At 36.5% G+C, this 12,422-nt stretch overlaps 1 protein-coding gene across 17 annotated transcripts in view; it reads right to left on the bottom strand.

The window, feature by feature from the left end:
* Window positions 1-12,422, bottom strand: part of ATP2B1 (ATPase plasma membrane Ca2+ transporting 1) — a 95,852-nt gene that overhangs the window by 3,963 nt on the left and 79,467 nt on the right. For 11 of the 17 annotated variants that reach the window (XM_072923188.1, XM_072923192.1, XM_072923184.1 and 8 more), the window contains exons 12-20: window positions 9,967-10,204; window positions 8,906-9,085; window positions 8,732-8,819; window positions 8,499-8,605; window positions 6,837-7,028; window positions 6,422-6,635; window positions 6,084-6,295; window positions 4,073-4,180; window positions 2,078-2,260 (exon numbers count right to left, since the gene is read on the bottom strand). In XM_072923188.1, the coding sequence (XP_072779289.1) occupies window positions 2,078-2,260; window positions 4,073-4,180; window positions 6,084-6,295; window positions 6,422-6,635; window positions 6,837-7,028; window positions 8,499-8,605; window positions 8,732-8,819; window positions 8,906-9,085; window positions 9,967-10,204 (1,522 nt within the window). Of the gene's footprint in view, window positions 1-1,620; window positions 1,775-2,077; window positions 2,261-4,072; window positions 4,181-6,083; window positions 6,296-6,421; window positions 6,636-6,836; window positions 7,029-8,498; window positions 8,606-8,731; window positions 8,820-8,905; window positions 9,086-9,966; window positions 10,205-12,422 lie in introns of all 17 variants that reach the window. The other 6 variants (XM_072923195.1, XM_072923197.1, XM_072923194.1 and 3 more) reach the window with 3 other exon arrangements.

Below are 12,422 nucleotides of genomic sequence, written 5' to 3' on the forward strand. Positions count from 1 at the left end.
GCAGCTCTAAAAAAGAGACAATAACACATCTGCTTCCTGTTAATCTACATGAGTTCTCAGAAGCTGTTCTTCTGGAGGGTGTAGCAGAAGGGCTGTAATGGTGAGGATAAAAAAACTGGTTCTCTGCTATGGTAGCTCTGTATCTGCATTGGTCATTTGATGCAATGAGATGCTGCAGTGCCCAGTAGATTCTGCTCAAATAGCAGCATGGAATGACATTGCTCTCTAGAGAATTCTGAATGTCTAATTAATGTTCTGGAGTGTAGTTAGGGATACAGGTTACTAATTAGCATTTTAACTAGGAGATGCAATCCTGTGCATCCTTAAGTGTTAAATCTACTTTTCATTTTGTGTTCTTGAGGCATGCAAATTTGTGAGCTGAGCTTCTCAGTATCACTGCAAGGTAGGGAAATACCTGTCTTGCCACTGGAGAACAAATACAGAGGTAAATACTTGTGCAAGCTCACACGTGAATTCTGGCCAAGCCCAAAAAATAATTAATTAAAAAAAAAAAGTCTGCAGATTTCACCATTTCACTTAAGACAGCTCCTGAAATTAAGGGTCTTCATCCATCTGGTAATCTGAAAGTTTAAGCAGGGAGGGGAAGGGGGAGAAGAAGCCCTCTCCGAGTTATTTTAATAAACCAATAATTTAACCTGTCTCTAGGAAGTTAGAGAAGAAAGTTAAACACGTATTAAGATGGCAAACTGAACAAAGATACTGGCTATCAGTATTCAACTACAGCTACTAAGCATCTTCTGGCTCCAGAGTTTAGGCCTACATCCAAGAGTAAATGAATCTCCAGCCTCTACAGAGAGGAAGGCTGAAATTGAAATGCCACTTAGAGCACAAGATAGAGACAGTAGAATTGAGATGAGACAAACTTCACTTTCACTGATGGCTTATGAACTGCTCCCAGAAGAACCTAGAGAGAAAAAGAATCCTTCAGATTTGAATGAAAGTTTTGCCATTTAATGCTTAAATTTTTTTTTCCTTTTTTTATTAGCTAATTCATATTTCTTCTGACTTGTATGCATTTTAGAAGCCTTGTTTCGCCTCCTGAATCCTGATGTTGAAAAAGTTGTTATTCAGTAAATAAGGTGCAATGAAAACAGAGATTCATGAAGTTCCTTACAGGCTACAAAGAAAATGCATTTAGTGCTCCATGTTCTAGCAGTATTCATATCTTCAACATACCATTTGCTTCCAAATCAGCTTGCTTACTTAAGTAATGTTTGTGCTGCAGTACAAGAGATCTATTTTTGTTGACCTGGGTCCATGATTATACAGTATATTCATTTATTCAATGGAAGTCACCCTAAGAGGCATATACTCGAAAATTTACAACAGTTTTCCCTTTTTGTCTTAAAACTCCCTCTGTACACGAATGGATGAAGGCACAGGATGTGCAGGCTCACAGCTTTCGCATTAAAGTCTTTTGTTGAAACTGTTCCACCTGTTCTCAGCCCTCTAAGAAAAAAAAGTCTTGAGGACTCCACTTTGTGGAAGAGCTCTATAAAAGCCTGAACGATGATTTTAAGTACTAAGGAGAAAATGAGAAACGTTAGGTACGTGAATTAGGAAATGTTAATTTCATGCACTTTAGGAACACACACTCACACCCCACAGTAGTAGAAGCAGTAGTAGAGGAAAACACTACATGTGTAGGGGTAGAAATATTTGTTACATCATGGTGCTGGCTGGCGATGGAGGGTTGCCGCCTTAGAGCCCCCTGAATGGTACTTCCACTCTGGAAAGCATTCACTACATCCATCTGCAAGGAATCAGAGATTGTGACAGCTTGCTCAGCAAGAGAGAGAGAGAACAAGAGAAAGGACCATCCCATCTATAACACACAAAAAGTAAAGAAAAAAAGGCACTTTTTAAAAACAGAGCAGATACACAGGCAAGAGTTGCATTTAAAGCTGAAGAAAACAGAGGACCCTGAGGGATTACACATCCATCCATACCCCCTTTTGACAGTCTCAATCACACCAGTTAGAACAGCCACCTTAGTAAAAAATGGAGAAATTTCCCTCATAACACCCATTGCATCCTACCTTTTTTAAGACCATACCTGAGTTTGTATCCTGTTTAAGCCCCTAAACCACAAAATCTGACCACGACGCAATTCTCTCTCAGCATGATCAATCTCCTCTACATCTTCTGCTAGCTCTTCTTCAGGAATCTCTTCCTTTTGTGTTCCATGACCAGCTTCTTTAAGGAATTTCAGTCGGCTGGTTGGAATTGTTGAAATCAACTAACAGTGGATGAAATACATAAATAAGGATTATTCTTTTTTAACAAAAAAAAAGAGTAATACCAGTCTTAAGGCTTAACAGATATCCTGCATACAATTAGCAAAGAAAAAAACTAGATTACATAGACAGGATGAGTGCATCAGTGTAAAACAATTACTCCAGCTGAATAGCTGCAAAGCTGTGAATATACTTACTACCTCAACCAAGGTGCAAAATTAAACTTGGACTACAAAACATCCTTGCCAGAGACAAAGAATTCCACATTAACATTACATGACAATGCCAGGAAGGAGCAGTACTGAAGCTACAAGCCATTAATCCTGTAGATTGTTCTTGTATCTAGAGCTTTTAGAGTTTCATCAGTTTGATGAGCATGACGTGTCACCTCAAGTGGAACCTCCATCACCTAAAGTAACCACAATTAATTCAAGAAATACAGAAGAGACATTCATTCATTTGTGACCTGGGAGATATCAATCCATTTGCAAGGTGAGTAATGTTTCTGAAATGTTATGTATCTCAAACTACTTGGTGTATAGCAATTTATATATCTTAAAGAAAAACTACATATGGTTAAGGGGAGTAATCTTTTGGTACATTATATCTAGCAGACTCAGATCAATTCCAAGATTGCGTTCCTTGATCATCACAAACCTAGAAGACCATTTCTGCAGCTGCAGAGGAAAAAAATCTGCTCCAAAAGCAAGATAAACAGCCCTTTATGCTGAAACTGCTACTATGAATGCTCCCATCTCACACTTCAGTTTCTATTATTCTAAGAAAATTAAAGCTCTTTGACTTTAATGAGATGCTAGAGCAGCATGAATGGCAGTAGAGAAGCTTTGCCCTTGCAAGATACTTTGGGTCAAAGGTATTTCAAGCCATCTCGATTCTCTTCTAGGAGTCACCTCAGAGTGAGTCTGTTTGATTTTTTTAAATAATTAATTTTCCAAAGAATCTTATTAAAAAGCTTAATCACTTTTAGAACATGTGTCTATGTATGTATTTACAACTAAAATTCATCCTACCAATTTTATAGTGCAACATGAAGTGTCTTTTACTTAGTGGAAGGAAAGAAACTGTAATGGAAAACTCTTCATGTGGTATGAAAAGTTTAGACAACTATGTCATTAAATAATAGAAAACTCTGTAGCTCTAAAGTTTCACGTAAATAAGCTTGCTGCTTACAAGCACTGTTGTACATGCAATAGTAATGACACTCAGGGGGGAGGGGAAAGGAAATAAAAGTCTAAATGTAATGGCTTATTAGGTGGGAAGACTTTTCAATTATGCCACAATTGTGCAAATAAAGATTAAAGAGAAAGTTGGTTTGAGTTTGCTGCATTTCTTGCTACTCCAGGAGGTTTTTAAATCAAGAAAATACTGCCAAATTTAGCAATTTTGATTTTTCAAGAAAATCATTAAGCACCAAGTTAAATATATTTTAACATTGGCATGTTCATTGCATTTTGTATTATTACCACATTTTCTGGTACTCATATTTGGCTGAAGATATAATTTCATATTTAAAAGGTAACTACAGCAGCTTCTAGTTAAAAATTGCTAAACAAACCAGCCACAGAATCTAGTTACAAAATGTTAATAGTTGACCCACTCTGAGGGGAATATTCAACTAAAGACTTTCTATATCTATTGAACAAGTCAATTGTAATTATTATTTACTGTTAGTCTTCATATATTCATTTAGTCCACCTGAAAGATCTGAATTCTAAAGACAGTGTGTTTGCTTTTTCCATTAAAAGTATACTGTTGCAAGTAGAAATTTGGAATTTTGAAAAATCCTAGTTTACCTGGCCCCAAAGTAGTGTGCCCATGCCCAGGAAAATGGACCACAGCCACTGTTCAATTGAGAGTTCTGAGCAACTGAAAGGTTTTCCACCAAACTGCACAATAATTATCTGTGAAGGAAAACATGATTAAACTTGCATCAGTGACCTGTTACTAGAAAATTCCCTAATGCTTTAAGATCACAACAGACAGCTCTGCAAGAGAACATCGGATTTCCCATCTTGTTAGGCATATTTTTTCACTGTCTCAGCAGTTCGAGCCAGTTTCCAAACCTATGCCATTCTTCTGCTTTTCAGCATTCCAAGAACTACCCATTCATTCTTCAGATGTCGCACTCATGAAAATTTGCTGACTCCTCAATTTTGCTTGCCACTTTTTTCCCTTTATTTCACAATTACAGCATGTATTTGATGCTACAAATACACAGTGATTACTTTTGCTATGAACACCCATCTTGGAACTAGATCCAAGATTCATAAACTTGTATTAATAGAATTCATAGATTCATAAGACATGAAATATCTCAGAAGTAATTCTACAGGATATTACTATTTATCACATCAGTGTTAAATATCAGACTTTAAATCACCACATGTAGTAAATCTTGGGGGAAGGGGGAAGAGTTCTCAAAAGCTAAACTTAAATGAGCTCCTACTGCCTTAGCTATTACAATAAGCTGTACAGGCCCTAATGAGCAAGCTATCCCTCTGCATAGGAATTATATGCATGAAAGTCTGCCCTGGAAAATCAACAATTCAAAGCAGCAGGGCAGCTATTAAAAGGAGACAGTATTGACCATTAAGTAGGACACCTGACAGCTGAAAAGGCAAAGAGAAACTTCTGTTATTAACTCCAAATTAAATACTGAGATAACAAATCAGGAGTTGGGAAGGCATTTAGTCTGCCAAATTTATAAAGGGAACACAGTGGCAGTCAGGAGTAACTTCTAAATGTTTGGCTTGGTTGCACAACAACAGTCAATCTGCTGCATTCGTAACCCCAAAAATAAGAGCAGTTTCTGAAGAAGTGTCATCTCTAAAAATCTAAACCTGAGAAAGTTCCCTGACTTAATGCAAAGCAGCAGTGCATATATTTCCAATGCTTGAACTGATATAACTTCAATCAATTTGATATATTATCAACTCTAAGGAGAAGCTTAATATGTAGGTTATATGTCCCAAATAACTTGATGCAAAATGAAAATGGATTCTGAAATTAAATAGCATATTGATTTGTTTGTTATTTCTTATGACTAATTAAAGTGAAGGCTATTTAGAGGGTGAAAATATTTCTTGCAAACTATTTTTTTTTTATATTCAGGTTTAAGTTGGTGTTTCTCAACACCAGCATGTGAATCCAATCAACTGAAGATCATTTCATTTCCTTTGTTAATATGTAGTGAGTTAACTAACTGGCTTTTATGAGTTTCCCTATGTGCTGGAACAGAAGGTCCCTAGACATCTGGGTTTTTTTTTCACTTAAAACAGTACTTCTACAATATATACCAGTAGGTATCACTGGTTCCTGCGCCAGTAAGGTAAAAACTGATATTTAAATTTCTAAAGCTTATTCATGTCCTAATCTTATTAAGAAAATAAAAGAAGTTGCTTTTTTTCTATAATTGTTTAAATGGACTCTACTTCAGATACACAGGTAGATATTATAAGAATGATTTTATAAGAAAGATTTACGGGCAAGGAAGAGGTGAATGAACAGATGACACATATAATTTCTTCATATTTTGCCAAGAGTTTAGAACACTAATATAAAATTGAAGACGTAGGAAATTCCAAAGGTAACTACAAATACAATATTCCAGCATTACCAGCTTCAAAGAGGTTTGAAAATTCTATCAAGCTGCACTTACAACTTGCTTATTGTGTGCTTGACCCTGGAGGTTTTCAACATTGCAGAAATTGGATCTTGGGCACTAGTTGATTGGCATTTTCAAGGTAAGCAAGTACATCAGTGCACTAAATGCATTTTCCTCCCACCCTCCAAGAATCTGCTTACCTGCACAACAAATGTCCCCAGCACAATAGAACAGAAGATAGCGTTGTTAAAGATTCCTTCAAAAACATTTCTTTCACCATGAATCTTTCGGGCATTAATTTCATTAAAAAGCTGCATCATCACAAATGTATTAAATACTATAGTATAATGCTCTGAAGGAGGAGCATGCAGAGGTGCATTTCTTCCACTATCAATATCAAAAATTTTCTCACCTGTATATAAAAGACATTTATGAACAGCTTGATTAGTGTCTCCACACACACAGAGCAAAAAAATAGCTTAAAAAAACACCTCTCTACAACATTCAGAATAACTTGGTAAAGTCTCAGTATTCTTACCAGCAAACAGGAGTGTGAAGACTACTACAAGCTGGTAGAATGCATGACCCAAAATGTTTTTCATCATCGTACGAGAAATCAAAGGTTTGTTTCTACCATAAGGCTTCCGCAGCAGAAGAGCTTCAGTGGGTGGTTCTGTTGCCAGGGCAAGAGAAGCTAATGTGTCCATTATGAGATTTACCCACAGCATCTGCACGGCTTTAAGTGGAGAATCCTATAAAAATAGATACATAAACCCTCCAATAGAAGTGTAGAAATTACAGCTATTAAAGGCACCTATCAGACAATATCAGCATGTTCTGAAGAGCATTATAATTTTTGGACTACTGTTTAAGTGAAAGTTTGAACTCAAGAATTAATCAATCATGACTCTTTCAATCTTTATTAGCTGAAACAATTCCCCACTGGTACGTACTTGTGTTATGCATGCTCCTGTAAAAGCAACAATTACTGCTACTACATTGACAGTAAGTTGGAACTGAAGAAATTTGGAGATGCTGTCATAGACATTTCGTCCCCACATAACTGCTTTAACAATACTGGTGAAGTTGTCGTCTGTAAGGATAATATCAGAAGCTTCTTTAGCTACATCTGTTCCAGCAATACCCTGATAGAAAAAGAAAAACATCATGAAATATAACAGGATGCACTGACTTTTTATGACAACAGCTCTTATGTCATTTGGATGCACAACATCTGAAGGACTCCCTTAATGTAAGCATACAAAGGTGTATTGAAACAAGTTCTACTTGAAAGTCTTAGGAAAATGAAAACAAAGTAATGCTCTCTTTAAAATAAAGACCTTGATATAAATTTGAGAGTTGACAGTAAAGACAATGTAAGTTCTCCCAAAGAAATGTCACTGAAACCTGTTCAAGCTGAAGGCCACCAGATGGTGCAGTGCTACAGTTCAAGCTCTGCCCTAATTATATTGCTGTATGGATTCCAGCAGCACAGTACACTACCAAAAACCTTTTGCAGAAGGGCATTGACATTGAACAGTAGACTATGTAATGTCATTGCATATGCATTGCAACATGACATTCTTAAATTTTAAGCACCTCTAGTCTCCTACAGTACCCAAGCAGCTTTGTTCTACATAATAATGCCTGATGACACCTACTTTAAAAAAAATCTTAATTTTTCTTTTGGCATTCAAAATCCACTAGCTCAATAGCAAATTTAATGATCCCTATTCTTGATATATTATTTTGTCAAGGAAATGAGTCACCTGCACAGCTATGTGTACACTGTAAAAGGTACCTTTAGATATTATATGGTATATTTTAAGTGCTATTTAGGTAAGCAGTTAGAGAAGATAGTTCCTTACACAGATTAACAGAGACAGCAACTGCAGGAAACATTCAAAACAGATAAACAAATCTGCCCCTGACAGTAGCAACTACAGAAGCTATACGAAGATAGTTGTTACAAGACTGTTACAGTCTAGAGAACATTTCATATGTAGCTGTCAAAATTTTAAGCTATGTTTTTGAAAAAAGCTCCTTGAGAATGATGTGAAATCTCTTTCCCATTTTTTCTTTCAAGAGTACAATCTGAGTCAGCGTTTCTTTTTCTGCATGTGGTATAGGAAGAGTATGGTCTTCATTTTTTCATTCCTTTCAATTGCTTTAAGACTACAGTGACCTGCCATGACCAAAGTGTACCTCTTACATTTAAGACTGAGGAGGAATCCTGTGGCAAAAGGAAGATTGAAGGATCTGTCTTACTCTGTGTCTTGAAAGAAAGATGAAACCCACATACTTAAGGCACGAGTCTATGCAGGCTAAGCACTTAAAAGCCAAGACACTGTTTGGCAGCCATGTGAAAAGGTAGCTGAGAAAGCCATGTAATCTAAAAAAACATCCAGACAAGTGCAGATCCTACACTATCACAAAATGTTGTTGCTTCAATTGTAATTCAGATGTACAAGATATGGCCTCCAAAGCCATTTTGAACATCAACTGGAAGTCTCTTTTATTATGGTCTCCTTGTTCATGAAACAAGGTTCTTTAATCTGAAGTGATTTGATAAGTCATTCATAAAATAATGAGGATGTAAAAAAAAAATATCCTACCATAGCAAATCCAACATCAGCCTTCTTCAAAGCTGGACCATCATTGGTACCATCACCAGTTACTGCTACAACTTGCCTCTGGTCAAAGACAGTGCTGTCAATTATACCTAAAATAAAATGACATACAAGTGTTACAGTTCTGAATTAACAACACAGAAAAGACAACCTGAAAGAGAAGAACCACAGGAAAAAAAATCCAACTTTACTTAGAAGCTCAGAGAATTTTTACCTACCTTTTACTAGAGTGTGTTTGTCAGTGGGAGAAGATCTTGCAAGAACACGAAGCTTTGGCCAAATTTTATCTATTCGCTCTTGCTCTATCTGCAGGAAGAGCATTGGTTATATTTTACACACATAGGAGACAGACTATCTGTTGAGCTACTTGATGAGAGAGTCAGTATTCTTACCTCTCCTTTTTCATTGCGTATTCTCCTGTTAAAGTCTTTGCCCTCTAAACACAGGAAGTCTTCACCGGGATTCAGAATACCACATTTCAATGCAATAGCACGAGCAGTGTTAATGTTATCACCAGTGACCATGCGTACAGTTATGCCTGCACGCTGACACTTTTTTATTGCATCAGGTACCTGTAAAGAAGGGAAAAAAAACCACAGGCTGAGAGACTGTACATTAGTTAAATAAATGTAGACATGTGAGTGAAAAGAATGTTTATGGCTCAGTACAGGATACCTGTTATTTTAAAATGAAGACTGTAGTTATGGAACATTAAAAAAAAAAAATGAAGTAGTGTACCACAGTTCTTCTCCTAACAACCACACAAGCTGCAATTCTGGCAAAAGGCTTTGTGCCACTATGTCTGTTCCCCTCCCTCCTGCAATTTTTCAAATACTGCAGTATTCAAAATACCACAAAAATCCTCATGACATATTAGTCTGTACTGAGTACTGGTATTTTATTTATGATTATGTGAAATAAACTACAGCTCATACTCCACTACTTCATCAATAACTTTTACTGTAAAGTGACAGTAGTGCAGATCAGCCCCAATTTCCATGTGCATGTGATATAAAAGCTTTCCCTATTGAAAAACCTTACACCTCAACCACAAGCCATGCTCCTTGCCCTCAGTTCTCAGGTGACAAGCTCACCTCTCTCCATCATTCCCCATGAGAAGTGGGTAACAAGAACAATGGCTAATCTTATCCAAACCAAAAGTCCTAATACTCCAAGTGGTAAAAAAATAACAAGCTGTTTCATTTACTGAGATCCTGCACAGTAAGTACCTTAAGTTATTAGTTTGTACAGAGCTTCAGCAACACAGCATAAGTGACATTAAGTAGTTTTAATCTGCTTTTATAGCTCCATTAACTTCCCCTTCAAGAAATTAGATTTTCGTTTATTAACTATGCTTAAGGCATACAATAGCAGTTCAGTTCCTTGTACTCTGCATGATGAAAAACATGAATCCCATGTAATAAAATCACTGCAGCTTAGCTGGTGACCCTACCTCAGGTCTCACAGGATCTTCAATCCCAACAACAGCAATGCATGTCAGACCAGTAACGATATCATTTTCGTTGTCCCATTCTGGCTCAGGCTCCCCTGCTGGGAAGTCTCTGAATGCCAGGCAGATGGTTCTGAGACCTTCAGAAGCCATTGGCTCAATTACAGTTTTCACAATATCATCACGGTCCCTAGGTCTAAATACCTTTGGTTCTCCATTAGCACTCAGTATTTTGAAGCACCTGGAAATAAAAGTTTGAAGAGTAATCAAATTTTAACCATAAGTTCAGCCCACTGAGCTTATCAGTCAACTCCAGTAAGTTTCTATAAGCTGTGTTTTTGCTAGACTCAAACACAAAAGCACAAAAAGCCTGTAGGGGTATCTTTAAGGTAATCTTCTCCAAATTCACTTTACTTCTTCAGCTGCAAAACATACTTTCTGTAGAACGTTAAACTGAGCCAATCATCCTAGGATGAAAGTTATGCCCGACAAATTTCACATACAAACATCAGTCACCTCCCAGACGTATCCATTTCTCCATTGTATGTAAACAGACTGTTGTCTGCACTGGTTGAGTCAGGCAATCCAGTTTCAAGCTCAGCAAAATAATCCCATCTTGATTAACAGCAGTACAGTCTCAGAATTAAGTACACTTTCAGAACATGCATGCGCTGCTTGAGCAGCTGCAAGCATTAAACTTACAGCACTATAAGCAAACTTAGGTACTGCTACCCTTAAGAACAAAAAAGTTTTCAGCCCTTCCCCCCCAGTCTAAGTGCAGAGAATTCAGAGAGCATCTGGTATGTGAAGCAATGTGAAATATTAAATTAAAAACAAATATTGAAACTGATTTTTAAATGTTTGTATAGGAGACTAGATTCACTACTATGCACTCTAGCATTTCAATACAGGCTCTCCTAGTAATGTTTCTTCATGCCAAAAATGCCACTGCTTTCATGGAGAGTATATATACTTCATTAATATTGATGCCATGAATATAACACTACCAATGATTTTGAACAAGAAATTAAATCTTTCTCCTGTGTTCTTTGCAAAGTTTCGCCATAAAGTAACACTATTATCCATTAGTTTTACAAATTAGTACTACTACAGCACCTGAAAAAAAAATGGAATTCAATACTTTCATTAAATATCAAGATCAGACCTTGCAGACCTGCAAATATGACAAATGTTACACTTAAGTGTATAGTCCCAGGATTTAGGGAATTCCCTAAAAGTTTCCACCTCATACAGAAAATTAAAATGAAGCAGTACCTTAGAGCTTCAAAATTCATATCATAATGGAAATTCAAAGTCTATGTGAAATTTCTGATTTTACTTATCTGTTCAAATGTCAGCAATCACTAAGGATATCTAGAGTTAGCTGCAATCATAAGGCTGGTGACAAATTTAAACATTCCAAAATTACTAAATACATATAAATAAATTCTATGCAAAACTGCACTGGAACTCACTTCAAATATTTGACTTGGTGATAAGGAAAGAAAAAAGAAAGTGCTCTACCTGAAAACATTTCTGCATTTCTTCTACACTTGCTAGTGACTCATTTGTGTCTTATAAATGTTCATGTTTAAGTTTCAGTATTCAAGTGTAGTTACTTATGCTATAATAGAGAAGGAGCAGCACAACTGACAAAACAGATTACAAGTATTGCATAGGAAGGAGCTTATGATGGCTAAATCTTTGTCCTATTCAGTGCATACTCTGAAGTAGTTTCCCAGTTAGACACTATTCCCATAATATCCAAATCAGTCTAGGTTTTCTTGTTCTTTGCGAAATGCCCTCATTATGTATTTTATTATTTCAGTTATTAAGTCAACCACATGAGTCTGGGATGACCGAGTTCTAGCAACTTCTACAGTTCATTTGTCCAATATTATAAGTTACAAAAAACTTCAGAAGGTGGAAGTACTGTGAATATAGGCACACCTCTTTATTGATAAGATTTGGCTTAAAATCTAGCTCTGTAAAAACAAGCACAGATTTTAAGTTCCATATCAATAGGAACAAGAGTCCTTTAAAGACTGACATTTTGCTCTGAGCACAAAAGTTGAAGAGAAGGAAGAGTTCATACTTTTTCTTTAGTACATTAGTACTTTCCTAGGCAATGTTATGGGGAGCTATTAACAAGCAAAAATGTAAATATAACTCAGTATAATCAGTTATGTGCTCCTCAGACTAGAAACAGTTTGACCTCAGAACCAAAACGGGCTACCAAATGCTGTTCCCAGAGAACATGATGCATACATGTTTGACGTCTCTCCTCACCTAGTTAGGAGTTACCACAGCTGCTTTCACATCTATAAAGGTTTGTTCCAGTGGTACCTAATCTCTCACTAAGTCTAATCTTATCCTAATAAATCCTTTATAGGTGGGCAGATGGATAAGGAAGCAATTGCTCTGTCACATTAAAACCCTTCAAGTTGCTAGAACATTCA

Source organism: Taeniopygia guttata, chromosome 1A, assembly GCF_048771995.1.
Source record: "Taeniopygia guttata chromosome 1A, bTaeGut7.mat, whole genome shotgun sequence".
Taxonomy (NCBI): Eukaryota; Metazoa; Chordata; class Aves; order Passeriformes; family Estrildidae; genus Taeniopygia; species Taeniopygia guttata.